This window comes from Protopterus annectens, chromosome 1.part1, assembly GCF_019279795.1.
Source record: "Protopterus annectens isolate FY-2018-M chromosome 1.part1, PAN1.0, whole genome shotgun sequence".
Classification (NCBI taxonomy): Eukaryota; Metazoa; Chordata; order Ceratodontiformes; family Protopteridae; genus Protopterus; species Protopterus annectens.
Genome location: NC_056726.1, coordinates 370,905,864 through 370,930,733, shown reverse-complemented (window position 1 = coordinate 370,930,733; position 24,870 = coordinate 370,905,864). Strand labels below are relative to the sequence as shown.

Here is a 24,870-nt window from a genome sequence, read left to right as displayed (position 1 = left end):
CTGGCACAAGATCACCTAGGACAAATGGGTCTTAAATATAGTCTCTCTGGGCTACAGGTTCCACTTTCACACCCTTCCAAAGGCAAAATGTATGCCAGACCTGCCACACAATGGCAAGAGGCACAAAAACAAGTTTCATCTCTCATGGACATGGGGGCTATTCAGCCAGTGCCACAACAAGAGCAGGGACAAGGATTTTACTCAAGACTTTTCTTAGTACCAAGAAAGGACAAAGCCTGGAGACCAATTCTGGACCTGTCTATACTAAATACTTTTCTGTACGTCCCAAAATTCAAAATGTTGACTCTACAGCAGCTTCTGCCCATGCTGGATAAGAAGGCTTGGCTTGTAACTTTGGACCTCAGAGGCATACCTGCATGTCCCAATCAGACAAACTTGCAGAAGATACCTCAGATTCATAGCTGGCTCAATGCACTACCAATTCTCTGCACTGCCCTTTGGCTTATCTACTGTGCCCAGGGTCTTCACAAAATGCCTGGCACCAGTAATTGCATTTTGCAGACAGAGGAATTCAAATATACCCCTACTTGGACAACTGCCTTATTCAAGCAAAGGACAAAGATATTCTACTACAGCAACTGGCGTTTGTAAAAAGATTACTAATTTGCCTAGGGTACACAGTAAACGAAAAGAAATCAAAACTAGTGCGCCCTCAAGAGGTATTCCTGGGTGCAAGCTTAAATACAACTGCCCAGATGGCTTATCTCACGCCAGGCAAACAAAGGCATCTGACTTCTTACTTCAAAGACATGGTAAGAAAGGCTCAGGTATCTGCAAGGAAAATTCTGGAGGCTCTGGGCTACATGGCATCCTGCATTCTACTAATTCCATATGCAAGACTGCATATGAGAACTACAATGGTATCTAAAAAGTGTTTGGGCTCAACATTGCCACAGCCTGGAAACAGTAATTACTCATTTCTTGCCTGCAACAGGAATTTCAGTGGTGGGCAGAGGCCTGTCACCACAACAAGGGACAGCCATTCACCTTACCCACTGCCAAACGGACACTAACAGATGCATCAGATTATGCCTGGGGGGGGGCGCACATGGCAGGAAAATGTATCTAGGGCACATGGCCTACAAACCAAATGCATCTTCATATCGATCAAAAAGAGATGCTAGCTGTACAGAATGCCCTGACAGCCTTCAAGGACCTACCTCAGCCAGGACAACTACTGATGAAGACACAATACTACAGTCATGCGGTACATAAGCAAGGGGGCACGCATTCCTACCCCCTCTGCAGGCAAGCCATGACTTTGTGCAACACACCATTGACTTATCAAGTACATCTGCAAGCACAATTCCTGCCAGGAAAGACAAATACTTTGGCAGATGAACTAAGCAGAAACCTCATGGATCCTCCCGAGTGGAACCTGGATCCACAAATTTTCAACATAACAGGGAAATGGGGATGCCCAGACATAGATCTATTCGCCTCCCCTCACAACTGCCAGCTACAGAGATTCTGCAATCAAGTTATCGCAAGCTGGGAAAGTGGACGCCCTTTCATTCAGCTGGAAAGCCCTTACAGTATATGCCTTCCCTCCTCTGCCTCTCCTCTCCAAGGTACTCCTAAAGGTCAGACAAGAGAAGCCAAAAATTATACTGATTGCCCCAGACTGGCCACACCAGCACTGGTACCCAATCCTAAAGAACTTGTCTCAAGGCCCAGCCTGGACATTGCCTCTAATACCTCATTTGCTGACCCAACAGAACAATCAGATCTTGCACAGCCAACTCAAAACCCCAAATCTGACTGCATGACGGATAATGTAATCATTTAGAACACACCTCTCTCTAAAGCAGTTATGGATGTTACTTTGGAGGCCAGGAGGCCCAGCACCAGAAAATCTTATGCAGAAAAATGGAAAAGATTCTGTGCTTGGAACCAAGTGAAGGGAATTGACCCGCATGAAACAAATATTCCTCAGATTTTGCAATACCTAACTGAGATGCTGGACAAAGGCCTATCCTCAATTAAGAGCCATGCCTCTGCCATTTCAGCTCATTACAATACGGGCCCACCAATTTTTGCTCATTAATTGCCAAGACAGTTTCTCAGGGGGGCCAAAAACATAAGACCTCCAAGGAGAACTCCAATGCCTACATGGGATCTCAATTTTGTCTTGGAAAAACTCACACTGCCTCCTTTTGAGCCAGCCAGTACAGCAGAGATAAAAATACTTGTCATGGAAAACCGCTCTTCTCCTTGCAATAACTTCAGCAAGAAGAGTCTGAGTTACAGGCACTAATGGCTGTGGAACCTTTTATTATTTTTCATCAGGACAGGGTTTCTCTAAGGACAAACCCCACATTTATGCCTAAGGTAGTGTCCAGCGTGGCTCTTAACCAAACTATATATTTGCCTACCTTTTATCCAAACCCACAGAATAGGGTGAAGAGACTTCTGCATACTTTGGACATACACAGCTACGCTTTTACTTAGACAAGACTAAAGCCTTCAGAAAGACTGAACAACTCTTGGTTGCATATGCTGCAGGTTCCCAAGGAAAAGCCATTTCAAAGCAGACTATTTCAAAATAGATAGGCCACTGCATTTGTTTCTGCTATTCACAACATGGCAAATCAGTGCCCAAGGGCATTAGGCCACATTCTACCAGAGCAGCAGCCACTTCAGCAGCTTTCCTCAAAGGAGTACCAACCAAGGATATTTTGGAGGCTGCAAATGGACTTCAGTGCACACTTTTACAAAGCACTACCATTTACCTCTCTACTCTAAATCCAGAGCAGGCTTTGCCACTGCAGTTCTGCAGGGCCTCATAGCCACTCCAAACTCTATTTAGGCCCAGCCGCCCAACCTCAGCTTTGGGATTCAACCCAGGTGTAATGACTGCAACAGTGAAACACTATGAACATGGTATAGTTGTGTAACTACCGTAAATGTAGATGTTAGTGTATTCACTGTTGCAGTCCAGGTTACCCTCCCACCATCCCCCTTTTTTTTTTGCTGGGACTTATCTGTACCTATGTGGTGTATTTGCTTGTAGATGAAGGTTATGTGCATGCTTTTTTATAATCTTAATTTTTACAGCCTACCCTTTTGGGGGCACCTGACATCTGGGGCAAGAAAAATTGAAGAAAATGGCATCGGCTGCATCTTTTATACCCTTGGCGCACTGACGTCAGGGATGAGGCGACAGCAACCGACGCCGGATCAGGACTTTGGTATTCAGGCCGACTGCGGGTTGCCTGCCAGCAGGATAACCCAAGTGTAATGACTGCAACAGTGAATACACTCTAACATCTCATTTATGGTAGGTACTAACAACTGTACTTTCTCCTTCCTGGGTTTGCTTGTATTCTAATAGGGTACCCCTGGATTGTTTTTTGGCCCATTGCATGGCCAAGTTAACATTCTGTGTACCATATCCCCTAGCTAAAAATCTGTTGGCTAAATCCTGATGGGATTGTATCAGATCCTGCTGTGAAGAACAAATTATTTTCAAGCGCAAAAACTGATATTTAGGAATATTGTTAATGGTATGTTTAGGATTGAGACTGGTGGCGTGTAACAGGCTGTTATATTGTAGATATTTTTGATAGTACGTAATGTATTTATCTAATTGACGCTATAAATTGACATCCAAAAAGTGAATCTCATTTTTATGAAAACTCACTGTAAACTCAGTCCCCCATTTGTTTCCATTGAGGCATTCAGTGAATTCCTCCAAATAATCACTGCCTCCTTTCCATACAAGCCAACATTCCAAAAAACGTCTCAATATGTCTGTCTGGCAAATACAGATTAATGTAGCTCATTATATATAATGTGTTCCTTAACATATCCCATATATAAATCGGCATATATTGGGGCAAAGGATGCCCCCATTGTTGTGCCTTGTATTTGCCAGTAACACTCATGTTGAAAATAGACGTTTTTGGTAAGGACATGCTCGGCCATACAAATAAGCAATGTGTTAAAACCTGGACTATATTGGTCTTATTTAGCCTAAATTCTAATGCTGTTAGTCCAGCCCAGTGTGGAATGCTGGTGTAAAGTGATTTAACATCCAGGGTACACATCAACCAATGAGGTTCCAAATCAGACTGTGATACAATTTGTAGAAATTCTGTTGTGTCCTTTAACATAGCTCTAACATGTGACAATAGCAGTTGCAAATATTCTGTCAAAAATGCTGACACTGGCTCTGAGAGGGAGCCTATGCCCGAAACAATAGGCCTGCCTGGTGGCGTACTCAAAGATTTGTGAATTTTAGGCAATATATAGATATTGTTTCCCTGGATCTTTTACCATTAGTTGTTTAGTTTTATCACTGATAATTCCCTGATCCACCGCTTCCTGCAAGAAATTGTCAGTCTCTCTCTTAAAATTGAGTGGGGTCAGTGGGCATGTTCATATAATGATGAGGGTTAGACAATTGTCTCCTTCCCTCAGCCCAGTAATAACTGGACTGGAGTCCATGACCACCACCGCCCCACCCTTGTCTGCTGGTAGGATGGAAATATCAGTATTGGCCCTAAGATCTGCAAGAGCGTTTTGTTCCGTCATTGTTAGATTGTCTGATAGTCTGAATTTGAATGGTAATGCAAATCTTTGATAACTGCCTGTTGGAAAATGGCAACATGTTTGTCCATGGGTGGACTGAAATTAGATTTGTAGAATTTGTTGTACATATGCAAGTTATTTGCTTAGTCTGCTTGTGGAGGAGAGTGTTGAAATTGAACTCTGGTCTAAAAGTTGAAGCTCACTGGTGTATTCATTGCTTTTACCCCCCCCATGCTTAGTAGCAAGTTCCACCTAAACCCCGCCCAACAGGCTGCTGGCATGAATAAACATGAAAATGGTGAAGTTAACATGAATATTCATTCTTTACCAGCATACCTGAGCCAGTACCCAACAAAAGAATATCGATCCAAGCTGCAGAAAGCTGAAGAAATACAAAAACAAATCATCCTTTGCGCACAGTTTTGTAAAATAGTCCGTCCAGGTTGCTGATTCTCCTTAACTGATTCACTGTCGAGTGCAGCATTGTATTCATTCCCAGCCTCATTTAATGGGAACATCTCAGAACCTGCACGTGAAATTAGCCATGCTGGCAAAACAGAATCTTTTACTTTATCTTTTATAAGAGGGACTGTTCAGAGTGTATTATTTTGTACTTGGCACTTTCTACACAGTTTTATTTTTTAAATGCTGTCACTGCCTAACAGGCTATTTAAGTTGTATTTGATTTTCTCATTGTTAAAACTTCATTGTTAAAGTGAATAAATATAACATAAATTAAATCCGATCTTTTCAAATTCTGGCTTTCAGTTTGTGGCAAAGGCATCCATGTACCCCACAAATATTTTCCCCTGTGCTTTTTGCAAGGAGGCCAGCCCCCCCTGTATATAAATATGCCAAACTACAAGATCGCACTACTTTGACGAACCAGGTACACTACTCATGATGTTGCAGGCAAATCTGCATGACGTGTCAATTGTGCATCATTTACATGCTGCATGATGTCCATTAGGCATGTTGATCACTGACTACATCCATTCCGGAGCAAAACATCTTGGGGGGGGGGGCTACTGTTGTAAAACATCGCCAGCATAGCTTCCCTGAAGAAGCACTGTATTTGCAGTATCAGTTTCAAGTGCTGACTAAAAACTCTTCCCATTAATGGGTAGGCTATATTACATATATTTCTAAATTGTCTAGTCAAGGAGCAGTGAAAGATTGGGTACTTGCAATATTTCTAAGCTGGTATGTGTCCAGTTCAGTAATCCTTATTACTGGATGACTGGTTCTTGCCTGCAGTATTGAGTACATGTGAAATCCCAAGTGCAGATCCTAGAACACTGCTGGAAAAGGTAGCTTGCAAATAGGTAAGAGTCTGTCTTGGCTTATGTGGCTTCTATCAGGTGGGTCAAGCTTGAAGACAGCATCACAGTTTGTGTTTTTCGGCCTTTCCCGGTTAGGGGTTGCCACAGCAGAACTCCGGTCCGCTAATGATTGGTAGTTAATTTTTACGTGCTGAGTTACCAGCCCTGACTCGCAACCTTCAACGAAGGTACGCCCATTCACGCACGTCTCCAAGCAGAAGAAGCTCTAGCTGAGAATCGAAACTGACAGCGTCTTACTGTGAGGCGACAACGCTACCACAGCACCACCACTGCGGGAAGACAGCATCACAGTATACATCAGTAAAGTAAACTATACAGTGCAGTAATGCAAGATAAGTTTTTGGGGAAAAATCTAAAATGGGCCACTTATAAACCCTTTGCAGTCAAAAGATGAAAAGCACAAGGTGGCTTGTACTATTCTTGTAAAAGTAGGGACAAATCCGTGTTTTCATTTGATTGTTATGGGACTATCAAAGTTGTGGGCTTGCATCTCTGGTATGGTGTCTAAAATACCATTTAACTGGGGTTTTCCTATTTTAGATAATCATTATGTGAGGGTGGTGGTCGTGTGTTAAATGACCAGGACCAACCCTGATGTTCTGTTTGGGCTGTAAGTAGGCAGCATCTTTTGGCATGCATTATCTAAAAAATCTAATGCCTAGACATTCTAGCTGTAGCCCCTTCTGTGCATATGCCGATACATAGTGAGATACTGCGGGGGGGGGGGGGCATTTCACCTCTGTGCTGACTTCTGTGGTCCTACCCACATATGGAAGCTGTATAACCCCATTATGTACTCCATTTCAACCCAGCAGCATGGTATTCTCAGTACATCCTCTGTCCCTCGCCCAGAAAGAGATGAGCAGGTTAAAGCCACACCATTCTCCAAAATGTATTTGAGTCACCTGAGTCATGGGGCTTTTATCTTTCTACATCAGCGGAGCTGGCATTGGATGATTTAGGTTGAAAACAGTAGAAGCATGGTAGTATAGGAGTGCACCTATTCCCCCAAATTTGTGGACTATGGTAGGCTTTTGTAATCCTTTTTGTTTAGAGAATTCTGGCAGCTTTTGTAGGGCTCTTTCACTTAGCTTGGGTATAGTAGTGCAATTCGTAGTTTTCAAGTTTGTAGAGTGATCAGGCATGGTAAGTTTGTGTGCATGCGCACGTCTCAGCCATGTTAATGTACCCTAATTTTTGAATTCCTAATTGGTTTAGGTTTATTCCTCCTTTGCTTGTACTATCCCCTGTTAATATGCTGTGACCTACCCACCCCCAACTCTGATGTGTGCTTGGTATTTTCTTACTGTTTTTGTACTGAATTGCCACATTATGCAGGATGCATTGTGTAGGTAATGTTTTTGTGGTAATTATACTTGACTATACTGCTGTTACCTTGCACTGTTTGTGACCTAATGCTGCCACTTCCCTACATTGTAGTGTTGATAATGTAACATGCTGAGTATATGTAATGCATCCACCTGGGTTGCATGTCACTAGTTCCAGAGAGATGCTCTAATGCCACACATCTGCCTCCCAATATTCTGTTAAAGGGAACTAAACTCTACTGTCCTGATAGTTCTAGAAAAATAAAATAACTTTTACCCCACAGAGGTGTGGAAGGAGTACCAAAGCAAGTCCGTTTCCATTTTAGTTACATAGCCCAAAAAATGTGAGCTTATGTCCTCTGAGCTTGTTACCCACTCCCAGGTCTGTGGGCTCCTGATCTTCCGGTTTCCACTGTTGCAGTCCTAACTTGTGGGATTTCCTGCTGTGGAAGCCTTTGGCCTGCCCAACTACCAGAGACTAGTTTCCCTCCTCCTGGAGCTGGCACAGTGTTGTCACTACACTTGGGTTTAAGGGTAGTCAGCCAGCACCATGATTTTAGTTTTCTGACTGAGCCCAAAGGAGAGTGCCAGCCAGTGCATGGGTCAGTCTGCACCAGAGAAAGATGACTCCGGAAAGCCAAGTACCCCTCTGGTAACCTTTTATGTATCTTTTGACTAATGCCAGAAAATAAGTCTCTGCTCTGGCAAGCAGATACACACCAGGACTTCACTCATTTTGTGTAACTTGCTTAGGGCCAGAACACTTCCTCACCTGTCATTTGTTTTTATGCTCGCATTAACAGCAAAACCATTGGGCAGAGCCGAGATTTTAGCAAAGCATCTGCTGGTAGAAATCCCTAAGCTAAAAGGAAAAGTAATCCAGGCTTAGGACCTTGGATGATGCCCTTTTGCAGTTGGAAAGTTTTTCCTAGGTTTGTTATTGCTGAAGGTGAGGTACTTTTATAGTCCCTTTCTGTAACCAAGGGGGTGGAGCAGGCTTCTATCAAGACCTGTTCAGAGTCAAGTATGCCTTCAAGTCCTTCAGTGGCTTTCAAGCTGTAGGACTCAATTTGTCACTTTGGTCTGGGGCTGCTGTGCAGAATCGGGTTTCGGACAACTGCAGTAAGACTGGCATAGTATCTTTGGGTCTCCTAAATGTTGCAACAGCTTTTTGCCTGCAGGAGTCAGTTGTCAGTTCTGGGCCAGTGTTTGTTCACAGACCAAAACCTAATGCTGCTCACAAAAAAGCGGCTTCAGCCCAGCCTTAACCTAGGCCTACCAGCTCCCATTCCAAGGTATATCAACAGGATATTGAGGTTGGCTGAAGATCTAATCTCCCTGGTTAGAGCCAAGTGGCCTCATCTGCCCCCCCCCCCCCAAGTTTAGTCCAGGGGAAAGAACAACGCTCCTTCAGAAGACCTCTCTGGTTCTTCTCCAGGAAAATTCTACCTTTGAAGATGGTGCTTTTATGGTCTTCTCCAGGGATTCATACTCAGAAGAACCTTTCACTGACCTCCACTCCTGAGGATATTTCCTTTGGGGGGAGACTCTTCACACCTTAAGAGAACACCTCGGGTGAGAAGCACAAGACTAAACACAATCTAAGAAAAGAAATGGGGAATTTCTTAACCTGCCTGAACACAAACCCTTATAGGTGGTGGGTGATGTTTTCCTGGAGACTCCTTAAAACTAGATTCCCTGCCTCCTGCCCTTACCCATTTTTTATTGTGTTCTGGATTCACACAAACATTTAAGAACCTCGTGGCATACCCTGAGGGTTGTGACCCCAGGCCCTAAGGGAACAAAAGCTGCATTGTCCAAAAATCCCTTGACTGACAAAGCAGGGTTTTGGATAGATATGGCAGAAACGTTTACACATTTGCTACCTTCACCAGGTGGAGCTTGAACTACCAGTTTCACACAGTAAAATACCAGGAAACTCTTGTGGACCAAATAAAGCAGAAATTTATGGGCATGAACATCCCTAAGGAGTTTAGACCTTTGTAATTCCTGCTCTAAGGTAGCCAAACACTCCCTGCACTATGGGTATGATGCTATGGGAGCTTCCAGTAGGGCTGCAGCTATGAGTTCTGTCATAAGTCATGCCTGTCTAAGAAAACGGTCCATTCCAGACCATGTCAAATCCAGACTCCTGGATGCCTCTCTGTATAAAGGCTTTCTCTTTGGTCCTAAGGCTGAAGCTGTACTCAAGAAAATGGAAGACCAGGCAAAGCCCATGCAACAGTTAAGGACTCGAGTCCACCCTCCTCATTTCAGAAGAAGCTATCCCACCAAACATTGGTCCTTTCCTTTCCAACCCAAGGCTGGGCAAAGAAAGCCCCATAGGGAAGGGAGCCAAAGACTGCACCAACGCCCAAGCAATGGCATTCAGAACCCTTTAGACCAAGGGTCTCACACCAACAGGTCCCTAGAAGGGCACAACATGACTTCAGCCATGGTACTGCCTACCCCCTCCCCTCCAAGGCTAGGAGGTCATCACTATTCCACAGAATCTGATCTTACATTACTACTGGCCAGTGGGTGCTAAACATTATTTCAGAGGATTACAAGCTCAAATTCAAGCAGCCTTTTGTTCTCTCAAGCATCCCACCAAAACAGAGGCATTGGCCCAGATAGAGTAACTGTGCGCTCAGGACTCTTTGTAACCAGTACCAGAGTACTTGCAAGGAAGAGGATTTTACTCCAGACTCTTCCTGGTACCCAGAAAAGAAGGTATATGATGGCCAATACTAGACCTGTCAAGACTCAACTAATACACGTGGGTCCAAAAATTTCTACCCATGATCTCACCCAATGTTCTCACGGTCACTCTGGATTTAAGATTTATTCATTCATATCCCCATAGAATAATCGCACAAAATCTTAATGCGTCAGAGCAGGTACTAGGCACCATCAATTCTGTGCTCAGCCCTTTGGCTTGTCTACTGATCCCAGGGTCGTCATGAAATGCCTAGCCCCTCTAATAGCCTTCTGCAGTCCAAAGGGAATTCAAATCTACCTCCATTGCCTCATTCAGGCAACAAACTCAAAAAAAAAAAAAAACTCAAATCGCACCTGCTTTTCACCAAAAAACTTTTAACCTCAGTGGCATTCACCATCAAAGCAAAGAAATCTGACAAACCCCACATACATCCAGGATTGTGTTCCTGGGGGCCTTGCTGGATTCAGCACTCCAGAAGGCCTCCTTACCTCCGGACAGGGTTGCTTTCCTGACACCATACTTCCAGCAAGTAATGGTCAGGAATTGCCTCACAGCCGGGGAGTACCTCAGGGCCCTGGGTTACATGGACTTTTCTATCTTCATGGTTCCCCTGGCCAGACTACACATGAAGAAACTTCAGTGGTACCACAAGAATTCAGTTTTCACAGCCTTTCATCAAGATAAAGCCGATCCCTTGTCTCAGGAAAGAATTTGCCTGGTGCTTCCAGGCTTTCTCCCTAAACCTGGGTCTCCCTTTCAGTTTCATTCCCCGGGAAAAAACTGACAATGGCTGCATCAGAAATAGCCTGGGAGCCCACTTCAGCTGTGTTTTAGGACTTTTTAAATCGCACATTTTTGCCACCAGAGAAAATGCTCACGTGAAAATTTTGCTCCAGAGACCAAATGAACTCAGCCTGGAGGACAAATGTTCTTTCACTTAGGCCTTTATCTCTGTGCTTTCCTTCCAGTACTTCAGGGTATTGTGAAAGATGAGTGGCCAAGAGTAATAGTGAGCCCCAGATTGGCCCAGGCAGCAGTGGTACACTCTGCTAATCAGCCTGACCAACACAGAACCATGGCAGCTGCCACAGAGTGGACCTTTTGACACAGGACAGGCGTAAGATTATACACCTCAACCTCTGGACACTCAGATTGTCAGCATGGAAGATACCTTAATTTCATAGAAGAAATCTCCTTAACAAACCGGTTTTGGATATTCTAAAAGGTGCCAGGAGACCTACACGCTCTAGGGACCTAAATCTTGTCACCACAATAAACAGGTCATGTGGGAGGGATAGATTCCTGTCCCAGAGACTTCCCATACTCTGGAGCAGGCTACCCATCTATGTCAAGCAAAGTTCTTCATTAGCACTCCCAAGAAAAATCTTGAGTGGATGGGAAATTGGAAATGCACCCCGGGGATCACTTCTGTGTCTCTGCTCGACAGTGGCACAAGAAAATAACTTTCTTGGGTGGCGTACGCCAGGGAACCTTGTTGGCTAGGCTTACGTAGGCTCTTGGCCGATAGCCTAGTACCTACCTATGAACCTAGCACAAGGAAATATTACTCCGCCAAATGGAATAGATTCATCCGTTAGTGCAGACAAAAATGACAAAACCCCAGTCTAGCCAAGATGTCTTTCATCCTGTCTTATTTGGCCAGCCTTTTTGACAAAGGACTTTTACTTCATAAAAACCCATGTTTCAGTTGTCTCAGTCTACCTGCTTTTTCAGCTCAGTGAAAGTGTCTGAGAGGCATTGTTCACATTAGGCATCTCAGAAAGCTTCCAGTTCCACCCTGGGACCTACATTGTGTTGCAGAAACTGACCCTCCCACCATTCAAATCAGCTGCTTCCACTGAGTTAAAATTTGTGACCTGGAGGACTGCCTTTTTACTTGCTATCACCTCAAACCGAAGTGTTTGAGCTTCAGGCCGTAATGTGGGTGGAACCCTTAATCATCCAACCACAGTGTCTCACTCGGGCCTAACCCTTCCTTTTATGCCCAAGGTGGTAACGGACCTCGTTGAATCAATCCATACATTTGATTGCCATCTTTCCCAACCCCCAGAACAAGGGGAAGATGTACCCTTCATTCATTGTATGTACATAGACAATTGCGTTACTACCTAGACAGAACCAAGAGTATCAGGAAATCAGTGAAATAAACAAAAAATATATAAACTAAAACCAACACTAAAATGGAATAACGAATTACTAGAGTAAAGGCAGAGCACGGACCCTTTATTGTCGTTATCAGGAAATCAGACCAACTGATATTCTATTTTGCTGTTGCAGTATTCTTTACATGGAGGGAGGTGCCTGCCAAGCGACCTGATGTCAGTGTACAAAAGTCTTTAGTGCCTAGGTTGCGTGGTAGATAAAACTAAGAATCGGGGAAAAATGATTAGCTGTCTTTCCATCCTAGAGCCCTTGAACGTCTCCAAGCAGAACATCACCTTCTGTTATGAACATGGAAGGAGCCTCCCCTCTCCAGCGAGGGCTTATTCCACCAGAACCATGGCTTTATCTGACGCTTTTTTCAAAGGATTGGGCACCAAGTCCATTTTGGAGGCTGCTACTTGGTCTCCAATTCATACTTTCACCGAACATTACAGACTGGACATTTCCAGATCAAGGGCAGGGTACCTCCTCCCTCTTCTCTCATGAGCTTTTGCAATCTCCCTCATGTAAAGAATACTGCAACAGCAGAATAGAAGAGCATAAGTTGTGTAAAATCTTACCACAACTATAAATATCCTTTCTTCAGCAGTATTGTTTCCCACCCTCCATCCCCCTGCATTTGTTTCTTGGATGTACCTGTGCCACTTCTACTTCTCAGCTGTTCTCCCTGGGGCACTCAGTTCTGAGGATGGTGAGGGCGTACGCCACTTTTATAGCCCTTGTCTGACAGCAGACTCTGATGTACCATGCACCCAAGGCACTAAAGACTTGTAGACTGACTGACGTCTAGTCCCTTTGCAGGCAATCTTCCCCATGTCAAGAATACTGCAACAGGGAAGAGGACATCTAACGCTATGGTAAGATTTTACACAGCGTTTGCATCCTTTACCAGCAGCTCTGAGGGAAAACCTGTATCCAGGCAAACCATCTCCAAATGGATTTCCTATTGCACCTCCTGTTACACCCACCATGGTAAGAACCCCCATGATGCTGTAAGGACACATTACATCAGGGCTACCACAAAACCCCTAATGCTGTAAGGACACATTACATCAGGGTTACCACTATCTCTACTACATTAAGTGCCCACTAGGGACATTTTGGAGGCAGCAACTTTGTCTTCATTGCACACATTTACCAAACATTACCATATTTGTTTTTTCCATGTCTAGGGCAGGATTTGCCGCTTCCATCTTGCAGGTCATCCTTTCCTCTCCTTCCTCTTCCATCCTCCCTTCTTTTCAGCTTTGGGAAACATCCCACAAGTTAGGACTGCAAAAGTGAAACATGAATGTAGTACAGTTGTGTATACTTACAGTAAATGTCGATGGAGTGTATTCATTGTTGCAGTACTCTCTCCTTCCCTTCTGACGTTTTTCTTGTCAGTCAAATTAGCCCTCTTTCTGCTTATTCTCCCTGAATAACAGGGTCCCAGAGTCCTGGACCTTAGTGACAGTCAGGAGGGCTCCTAACTTTAGGGGCAAGAATTGTACTGACATGAAGCCAGCTGGACCACCCTTATAACCAAGCATAGTGACGTCAAATAGGGCATCTGTAGCTCCAGGAGGAGAGAAACTAGTCTCTGGTAGTTGAACTGGCGAAAGACTTCCATGATGGGAAATCCCCCAGTTTAGGATTGCAATAGTGTACACTAACATCTACATTTATGGTAAGTATACAAAACTGTACTTTCTGTAATCTCGGTTACTACAATTAATGGATGTAATGTGGCACTACAGATTCTGTATTGCATCCTTTTTTGAATTCTTGTACTATTGAGGCTTTATTAGGAGCATGCCGCAGAGTCTGGTGAGGTTGCTGCCCAGGTTGTCATACTTACCCAGTCTATATTGTCCTGTTGCTTATAGTTATGGTTATCTTTTGTTCAAAAGCAAGTGGCCATGTGAACTACAGTAGTCTTATCAGTATTCAGTAGCTCTTTGCTCTCCATACTTCATACCACAAGGCAAGTGTAGAAGAATGCATAATTCTGCCTGTGCTATATATTGCTCTAGTTCTGCCTCTCCTCCCTCAGCACTCCATGCGCAAGAAAAAAATTGTAATGACCAGTGTCTGTGGTCCTTCCACCTCTTCACTGGTATCTTATCTGTAATGGGCCGCAGAGCTTGCATGGAAAAATACTGTAGATTATGGGGGAGCTGGGTGCCATCTAATAGCTAATGTACAGCATTTTAAATGTTGGCATGAGCAAGCTTCTCTGGTGGCATAGAGGGATAAAGCCCTGACTACATCCCAGCTGATCCAGGTTCAGTTAACTTGGGTGACAGTGGCAGGGAGAAGGGATGGACATTGCCAACCCTGGGGGTGGGCTGTCCTGTGGGGGGTCTCTGGTGACTATCCCTGGTAGAAGCTGGGGATATTGCTATCAGAGAGCATGTCCAAAGGAGGAATAGGATGGGGACGACATTGCACGTCCCAACTGCGCCCCTGCCCCCTGGATTTTTACTGCAAAACCTGAGCGGAGATAACTGTGTAGGCCATAAAACAACCCCTGGTGGATGTTAATGGCCATACCCCCAGGACATGCATGGATTACATGCCGCCCCCAGTCCTGTCAGAAGTTCAGGGACAGAAGGTGCGTGTGGACATGGTAGTGGGCCTGAGGTAATTGGTAGTGAGCAGTAGGATGTTGCAGAGGGGAGAAAAAAGCCCCCCCTAAAAAAAATAAGACACGAGCAGCAGTGTTGTATAGAAATGCTTTTCTCATCTTTTTAACTCGTTCTGGATAGAGCCAAAAAGTGTGTGTGTGTGTGGGGGGGGGGGGGGGGGGGCTTCCAAAATCGGACATTTTATATATAGCTCAAAAACATGGAAGGTTGCTAAAAATAGGTTTTACATTGGCATGCATTTTCTGAAGGATACAGTCTGAAAGTAAAATGCCTGCCATTTATTGATTCTGATCCTGCCATTTGCCAAGGGCCACACATTTTGAGAGCAAAATATGAAAAGTTTCACATTCTGAAAAATTCTAAACAATTAAGAGGTGCATAGAAATATAGAATGTTTGGAAGTTAAACTGTATTCAGGACAAAAGACTTAAATGATGAAAACTTGAATAACTGCATTATAAAGCAAAATTCCTTGACTGCAACATTTTTACTTTTTTATCTGAAGAAAGTTGTGGAATTGCCCTATTTAAGAAACTTTTTTTTTTTTTTTTTTTTTACTAATTATTCCATTCCACAGACTCAGCTGAAAGACTGCTTGCGTGAACTGGATGATGCCCGTATCTCTCGAGAAGAAATCCTGACGCAGTCCAAGGAAAATGAAAAGAAACTTAAACAGATGGAAGCAGATCTAGTACACTTGCAAGAGGTAAGCAAAATAATGAAAATCCACAAATAGTTTGCTGATTTTTCTATTCTTTAATTGCATTCCCTTTAGATCTGATTAACGTGTGTGTGAAGTGTTCCCTGGTTACAGGAAGTATTTTTATGTATGGTAGTTGTGGTTCTTGCACAGTCAAAACAAAAAATGAAATTTTTGGGGCAGTGCATATCTTTCGGTTGCAGATGCCCCCAATCAAACTCTGTAAATTACAATTTTTATCTCCTGTAGCTACATTCCCACTCTGTCATGGAACAAGCTCCCCATGACCCTTAGAAATATTACCCATGTCCATGAATTCAAGAAAACTCTCAAATTACCTAAATAGCACCTGGATGTGTCACTGTAATCATCCCACTTGAACCCAGTCTTTGCTCCTCCTCTTTTCTTCATTCCTCCCTATCCTGTGTCTTATCAAAACTAATCTACTATGACAAGACAGTAACTTACTACTCTCCATATGACTTTTGTATTAAATAGCTGCACCTCCCGTAGCTTATAAAAGAAACTACTTTGAGTTGTATCAGCATCCCCTGATGACAACCCAAACTTATTTGCCAGTTTGTTATAACCTATTTTTATACTTCGTTGTATAAATGTTTCTTGTTGTTTTCTTGTACTGTATTGGAAATGTACTTCATTTTATTGTATTGTACTATAATCATGCAATTTTCTTGCTTAGTTGTACTGTTGGAGCTTTTCTCCCCTGGCCTTTTGGTCAACAAATATCAAGTAAAGTAAATATTTGCCAGCATGTTGCTTTTACAACTGCGATCCAGTCTCTCTGGGATCAGTTGGCTGTCTGAGCTGGCATGAATCTACAAGAATGCACAGTACAACACTAGGAGAATTAAGTCAGAACCCTTGTAGTTCTTTGAAGGACATGGTAAGCAAACCATAGTGAGGAGTTTAATTTGCACCAAACTAGAATTTGTATTTTCAATGCAGTCAGGTTATCCCCCTTTAGTTACCTTCCTCTGGCAGATTCGCAAACAATGCATTACTAAAGAGGACCCGTTTCAAGAAGTCATCCTTTCTTTTTTGTTTTCATATTTGTTTTTTGAATAACTTTGTGGTTTCTTCCGTAGCTTGTGCACTGGCAGGTTTTATGTTGATTATCAAGTTTGCACGGTCTAACAGCATACTTTTTGAGAAAGAGAGTGAAGTTAAAAACAGACGTTTTAAGTATCTCATTCGTAGAAATGGATGGAAAACTAATCCTATGTGTAAGCTTTTGATAAGACTACATCACTAGTAATCTGCTCCTCTCCTACACTGTTGCCATGCATCATGTAGCTTCTGTTTGCAGGATTACTAATGTCAAACACTCAAACATTTTAATCTAGTACAAAGCTGCAGGGTCCACCTGTCCCATTTTAACATGTTTATGCATCAATGTGGTAGTACCTAACACACACACACCTGTTTCTACCCATGGTGTGATGTATCCCAAGACATTACCCCTTAAAAATGCAGATTTTTTGCTTGTAAAATAGATGCCACTTTTTGAAGTCCATGCCAAAGCCATCAAGAGTTTTAATATGTTGATGAAGCTCTTATCCAGTTTTCTTAGATTCTGATTAAATATTCATGTGGCCTTTTTAGTGCACACCCATCTTGTGAAGTCACTTGTCCAAAATGCTTTACTACTGCAAAGTGTTTTGTTATACCATTTGGTGAGCTCATCCTGTCTCGTAGTAAAGTAAAACCTTCTAAACATAAATATTGTCGTCTTGTAGATTTTGTTTAGCATTCATTACAAGTTAACACCTTAAGTCATTCGATTTGTATACCTTCACTCGAGTAGGTTCATCAGGTGGCTTTTCTGATTTTTCAATCCGTTTGTCAAACCACATGCACTTACATTATGTGAGCTGGTGATACACTGCTGTTTTTTCCACTTCTCCCATTGTAATGCAGCTGCAGACTTTGTATAAAATTTATGGGGAGGGGGGTAAGATCCCATTTTAAAGGAGCAGATGGGCTTGAGCCCCTGCAAAGAATAATTCTCGTTGCTTTTTGAGTTGAAGTGCTTAATGCTCAACAGTCAAAGCGCAGTTGTAGAATGAGTTGATGGGGAAATCCATTTGATCCTTTGGTACCACATGTGGAGCCTAGTTCCTGGTAGTGTGCTTATTTAGCTTTGCTTTTCCTGCTTACCCATGCAACTTTGTGGTATGTTAAATTCAAATGTATTTTATTTACAAGTTTTAGGTGATTATTAGGCTAAACATCCCCAGGGGAAGGGGGCCTTTTTAAACCTAGCCAGGCTTCATAAGTATCTGATGAAAGTTTTGATACCCTCGGGTTATTTTAAGGGGTATGTGTAGGCTTTAGGCATGAGTGGTCAAGCATTTGTAGGCTACCTGTGTCTACTAGAGACACAGGCGCAGACCAGGGGGAAATTTCCAGTTCCCTATCAACTGTTCCAAGTTGTGCTTGAATTGGGTTAGGGAAAAACTACTTCACATAAATGAAAAACTACTTCACATAAATGGGAAGCCCGCTCCAGAGAGGGGATAGTCTGAGATGCATACTTGTACCTCCAGCATGTCCTATTTATGTTGGTAGACAAGGTTTAGGTCCCTAGATCAGGTAATTCTGGTATTTGTTTCATGGATGTGTAACTGGTCCATCGGAGTGGAAACGTGATACTTTGTAGGCCAGTAATGTATGGGAGACAGAGTAAGGGATAGGGCTTTGAGGCAGTCCATGTAGCAAAGGTTCCTTAGGTCATATACTCTGAGAAACCGCTGGATTACTCCAGTTGCATATGCCTGATTTTAATTCATACTGAAGTGGGTGATGCACTCCATGACTGGTCTGATAAGCCATGAGTACAGTTGAATAGTGACATCCTTGGACCCAGATGCCATACCTATTTATTTTTGTCCACAGATTAGTTTGTCCTGGTTTGTAAGCAACTGTAGTTGATTGTACAGGACCAAAGTCTGTGTTAAATCAAAAAATTTTGTTGGCTGCAGTATTGTTTTGTTGGTTATTTGTAGGGCACCAATTAGATGTCCGCAGTGTTTAAGTACTCTCATTGCAGAGTCTAGAATGCTGACCTAGACAGATGCCTGCGCATTTCAAGTGTCATTGTTCCATTTTCACAGGTAATATTTCCAGGCCCTGTTAATGTGCACATTCTCTTATACGTTTAGTTCGGCTTTACTGGGGTTTTTTTTCCACTGAAAAAATCTGCCTTTAGAAAAGGTGTCTGAACTGTAGTACGTTTCTAAGTATTTGCTGTATGTAACTCTGAAGTATGGCTCTGTGACCAAAACGGTCTTGATGGCACAGTTCATGGTAGCAAAGTTATTCACCAGTGCAATTGGTGTGGATTGTGATCAGATACTTTGGCAGGATGTGGGCTGTGACCACTGACCAATAACATCGTACATAGACTACGGCAGAGACTTTAAATGATTTTACAAGCATCTGAAGTATCACAGGCTAGAAAAAAAAATATCCAAGTATATATTTTTTGCACTTGCACTATAATATTTACTGTCACTGTCTTTCTGCACTTCAAGTCCTGTCTGAGTTCTGTACTGTACTAAATACAGTGCATCTAGGGAATTGTAAAGCTAGATCTGATGTCCTTTTCATTCATTCCTCAGCCAATTGGTTAGGATCCGACTCTGCCACTTTCTAAAGATTCTAGGATCAGAATCTCACACTTCTCCATTACTCATAATGCCCCTGACCCCTACAGAACCTCAGATCTCATTTGCCTCTCAAGACTGACGTGCCTGACACTTTGAGCTCCTTTGGGGTTTAGTGTTTATCTTCTACTTAAGTCAGGATATTTTCTCCTTTTCTCTTTTCAACTATTATACACTCTCCTTACCCATATTTCACAAACTATTTTCGTAATTCATTTTAAATACTATTGGTAGTTTTTTCTCCCTTATACCTGCAGTTATATTTAAGTAACATTGTTGGTAGTTTTTCCTATTCTTATATAATAAAAAGTGATGTACGTTTAACTATTTTCATTTTCCTGTATGGGTGATAAACCAACTGGATTCAGAAATGAACTTTCTGCGAGCATAAGATCCCCAGCTCTGATGCTCACATGGAGTGCATTTATTACTTAGGCCCAGCACATTTGGATTCTCTGTGCTGTGTAGCCTTCAGTGCTAGAGCTATAGGAATAAGCTTATTTTAAAAGGTGGTCTCCCTGCTTCAGGTTCCCCCTTGGGTACTAATTCAGGGACTCAAGCCTCCTCTCAAAAATCTAGGGTGCCCAGGGGGCACCGTAAGAGCTGTCCTGCCTGGACTCCTTCACAAACAGTCTTCAGAGCTGCCAAAGTTCCTAAATTGTCTGATCTGAAGCCTTCGTATCTGACAGTCTACAGCTCCATCTCCTCGGATCAGTGTTCCCAGGTTCTCCCCAGAACCGGTGTCTCCAAGGTTGAGGTCCCCCTTCATACAAACTCCTAAAATCCTCTAGATCACCATCTAAATCCTCTTCCATTAGGTCCTCTTGTCTTTCTGAAGCAGAGGTGATAGGATGATGAGGACATTCCTCAGGACATGGATCCAGATGGGGTTTTACCAGCTGTGTCCCCCACTGGATCTGTAAGCAGTCAACCTGCTTTTCTTCCCGTTGGTTACTCCAATCCAACTACCCATTTCTGAGTCCATGGATCCTAAGGCCCCATGAGTCGACACATCAGGTCTGACAGATATCCTATTCCCATGTTGCAGTCTTCTTACTGCGGAATTCTCCTCGGGTGACCCGAACATTTGCTCTTATACAAAAGCTTAAGCCTGATTGGTGCTGGTGCGTGGGATATCACACGCAGGGCCATAAACCAGGGGCCTTAAATGTGACGCCTGCACGCACAGACCTCTGAACTTTTTTGCCGCAGTTGAACGTCAGTTCGATCCCATCGCTCCTCTGTTTGACGTCTAAAGCTATATACCCTGTTGGGGAATTCTTAAAATTTATTATTGCTTTAACGTGGTTTACTTCTTGTTAGCCGATGTCCACTAAGAAGGGTAAATATAGATGCAGACATCAAATTCCGCATGAGGACTCCCATGACCATTGCGTATTCTGTTAGGCTAAGAACATGACCATACCTCATGTGCCATTTGCCAGTCCTTCGTCCCTAAAATGTTTAGAAGCTGTCTGGCTGCCCTTAATCTATATTTGGAAAATTAGAGGCTTAAAAAGTTGTTTAGGATGGATCTGGAGTCAGCAGCTCTGGTGGAACCACCAAGAAAAAAGGCCATGCTTTCACGGCCTACTACCTTTTCCCCTACATCTGATGCCCCACCAACCGACGATACAGAGGTTGAGGGATGGCCACTAGAGCAGTCTACTTCTGCGGCTCCCCTTAAGGAAGCCGCTTCTGAAGTACTGGCCAGCACATCCACGGAGGTTACTCAGATGTCAGTATCTACTAAAGTCAAGTGGGAACCAGGCTCCACCAGACGCACGTCTTTGATGTAGGAATCAGTCCTTCTCTTTAGCTCAGAGCCCAGAAACTAGGCCTGATCTCTCTCCAAAACTACTTTAAAAAGAAAACCAGAAAACAAAAAAGCAAACATTTATCTCCCTCTCCTGAGGGACAAACTTGACTGACTGTCTTTTTACACAGTCTTTGATGTAGGCCTTCATAGCCCTTAGGCCCTCTGCCTCCTCACCTTCCACTATCCCAGTGCTTAACCCAAGACCTGCTTCAACTACTTCTATTCTTCCTCCCATTTCTCAGGCAAAAGTTTTTTTTTTTCTTTATCAGATGTCTGTTACATACTCATCACAGATAGCCTCCCCCTGGAATACTATTCCCCCAGATGAGGAATCCATAGAGGAGGATTCTTCCCCAGAAAACATTTTTGGGGAGACCATTACTAAAATGAAAGAATATATTAAATGGGATACTTCCCAAATAACAAACTCAGATATTTTGAGCTGCTGCAAGTTGAATCTCCTTCACATCTGCCACCCCCCACAGTTATACCTGCATACCTAGATGCATTTGCATCAACATCTAAAAATCCTGATTCTCCACCACCTGCTGCAGAGACTTGATAGTTCTACAAGGTGCCTGTTGACCACAGATTTCTTGTACCCCCCCCCCCCCCGGGGCAGAACCTACTGTGATAGCTGTAGCCCTAGACAGTGAAGACTGATTCCATCCTAGTCACTTCTGCCTACTGACAAGGATACCAAGAATATGCACAGGCTGGGCAAGAAGGTTTATATCTCTTCCATCCCTAGCCTTCAGGGCCATTTAATTACCAAACCCATATGGTTAAGTATGCCTTGGACTTGGTGGCACCTAAAGAGTGTGTGGTCCAAACACAGCCACGCTCTAGATTTCCAGATACCCTTCCTACCCTGCCTAAAAGCAGAGTTAAAGTGGTGGATTCAGCAAGTTCAATTGAACCCAGGCCTTCCCCTTCTACTACCACACTAGCTCAACATATGCACACAGATGCCTCAGATCTGTGCTGGGGGACTACCATGAAGGGTCTCAAGGTGCAAGAACGCTGGCAGGCACCCCCTTCTGAAAAAACACTTCAACTTAAGGGAGATGACTGCAGTTCAATTGCCCTGAAAGCCTTTCTTCCTCTCCTACAGCCAGGCCCCCTTCAAATCTTCATAGACAATACTACGTTCATGTGGTACATCAGACTGGGAGGGGCCAAGTCTTACCTACCCTGCAGGCTGGCAATGCAGTTTTCGGACCTAGCCTCGCAAAACAACTTCTCTGCAGGCAGTCTACATCCTATCCCAGGCAACCACCAAGCGGATGCTCTCAGCATATCATTCTCTCTGCATCCTGAGTAGATGTTACTCAGAGAAGTTTTTTATACATTGTCCACCAGTGGGGCAGACCTCAAAATAGATTTGCCTCCCCCCAGAATAGACAACTGAGAATTTTTTTTTACCAAGGACCATTCCCCACTAGCGTGGACAGTGGACTAGAAGGGACGATTTCTGTATGCCTTTTCTCTCATTCAAAAGGTGGTCCTGAAAATCAGGGACATGCCAAAAATCTTTCAGGTGACTCCCTGTTGGCCAAGGCAGATTGGATGTTCTTTGTTTCACTGTTGCAGTCATCACATTTGGGTTATCCCTGTCAGTGTAGCCCTCAGTCGGCCCAAATACCAGAGGCTTAGTATTTCTGCGTTGGTTGCTGTCGCTCCAGGATTGACAGGTCATCAGTGGTATAAAAACAGGCAGCCGATGCCATTACTTCAGTCCATGCCGAAGAGCCCAAAGCAGGAACAGTTGGCACAAGTGCCGGTCAGCCGCTACCTGAGTTTTTCATTTCCGAATTGAAGTTGAAGTCTTCTAAAGCTATGTTCCCCGTTGGTGATCCTTTTTTCTTGCTCTGATGTCAGAAAAAGTTAATTGTCTCACCTGTGGAAAGCAAATACCACACAGACTTTCATTCCTACTGTGTTACTTATTTAGGCCCAGACCACAACGTTCCCTGCTGTTGCTTTTATGCTTAGTTCAACGCCAGAACTATACGTCGTTGGGCCCTTATTTGTAGCTAGATATTTTCGCTCTCAGTTCTCTACTTCCAATATGGCTTCGGTAAGCCATCCGACAATTGATCTGAAAAAAACATAAGGATAAAGACAAAACCGCACAGGTCCAAAACTGCAGACTATGCTTCCGTTAAGCTAGCAGTCAATTCTCCGGTCCCCAGTGAGGTGCTTTCTCAGTCCCTGATGCCCACTTCTGTGGATACGGAGGCTGGTACAGAGACCCTTTCGGAGTCCCGTATGCTGCTTCGACTAAGGATCCTGCAGATGTCTGTACCTTGGATGGGTCCAGAGCCACTGAGCAGAAACCGGCTTCCGAGGAAGTACTTCGCACTACCAATATTCGACAGACTTCTTTCTCGTCTACAGTTCTTTCGAAATCTACCAAGTTTCTAAGGCCCAGGGTGCGAACCACACCCAAAAAAATAACCCAAGCTCAGACCCCTGCTTCCTTGCCTCAGTCTCAAATGCTTAAAATGGTGGAAGACCTTGTAATGCTCATCGGGGAAGCCAGGCTACCCTTTCCAAAAGAAAGACTTGTCCCCAGTAGTTTTATCTGAACAGGAGTCCGATGACTCTGATGCATCTGAATATGAAGATATGCAACCCCTCTCTGCTAATGAGGATTTTGATGCAGAGGAATCAATCCCTTCAGCCTCTCCACCCGAGGACTTTTCCTTTGGGGAAACCCTACATACTTTAAGGGAGCATTTCTCAGGGACTTCTTAGATCTTCCACAGCACAGACTTCTGGCCATTCCTCCTGTCCTGGATGTTGTGGAAGATGTTTTTATGGAATCCAGTCTGAAGCCTGACACCTTCCTTTCTGCTCCAAGGAAACCTACTGCAGTCCCGGACTCTCTCAAATTTCTTTTCAAAAATCCTACTGCTGACCCCGAGGTCAGCTCTCAAGGACCTAAAGGAATCAAAGCAACTTCAGCTAAGAAAACCACCCCCACAGATGGGGATTCCCAAGCATTAAGACAGATGGGGTAAAAAAGTGTACACCTCTGCTACTCTTGCTACTAGAGCATTAAATTGTCAGTTCCATATGCTGAAATATCTGCAACATACCATGGAATTCCTTAAATATCTTCTTTCCCTGCTTGTGCAGAAAATAGTTACAAGAGTTAATGCATTCTGCAAGTCAAGTAACTAAGCACACCTTACAATGTGGTTTTGACGCCCTAGAAGCATCTTGCAGGGCAGCAGTCACTGGTTCTGTATGTAGAAGACGTGCTTTGTTTAAGGAACAGACCTTGCCAGACCATGTCCGATCCAAATTATTGGACACACCCGTGCCCAAAGACAATTTATTTGGCACCAAGGCAGAAGAGGTCCTAGAAAAGATGGAAGAAAAAGCTAAATCTATGCAGACAAACTTCTTAAGGTCCAGCCACCGAGGTCAGTAGGCATTGCCTCTCCAAGCACTGGTCCTTTCCTGCCCCCCCCCTTCCAGGTCAGCTCATACCAGACCCAGGGGAAGCAGGCCCCTCAGACAACGGCCCCAGGGAATGCAGAGATCTAAGCAATGGAGTTCCTCCTCTTCAAAACCAGGGAGTGCAAAGCCAACCCCTTATGGTAAGAGCTCACAATGACACTAGAATTTCCTCCCTCTGCCCACCTGCACTTGCCCCTAGGAGGAAAACTCTCCTTCCATGCAAGCAACTGGGCCACCATTACCAACGACCGCTGAGTCCTCAACATATAGTGTACCAGGGTTACAGATTTTATTTTCACACTCTGCCAACCCCAATAGGGTTCCCAAATCTTCCCCCAAACCAGTGGGCAGAGGTAAAAAAACAAGTCCTTTCCCTCCTCTCTGAAGGCGGTAGAGCATGTTCCTGCAGAACAGGCCAAGGTTTCTACTCCAA

The 24,870-nt window shown here is 43.7% G+C and overlaps 1 protein-coding gene across 1 annotated transcript in view; it reads left to right on the top strand.

Annotated features, from left to right (window-relative positions):
• The window catches only part of MYH9 (myosin heavy chain 9), a 1,134,272-nt gene that overhangs the window by 942,241 nt on the left and 167,161 nt on the right, over positions 1 to 24,870 (top strand). Inside the window, exon 37 of the mRNA XM_044075327.1 lies at positions 15,339 to 15,467. Coding sequence (XP_043931262.1) covers positions 15,339 to 15,467 — 129 coding nt within the window. The remainder of the gene's footprint in view (positions 1 to 15,338; positions 15,468 to 24,870) is intronic.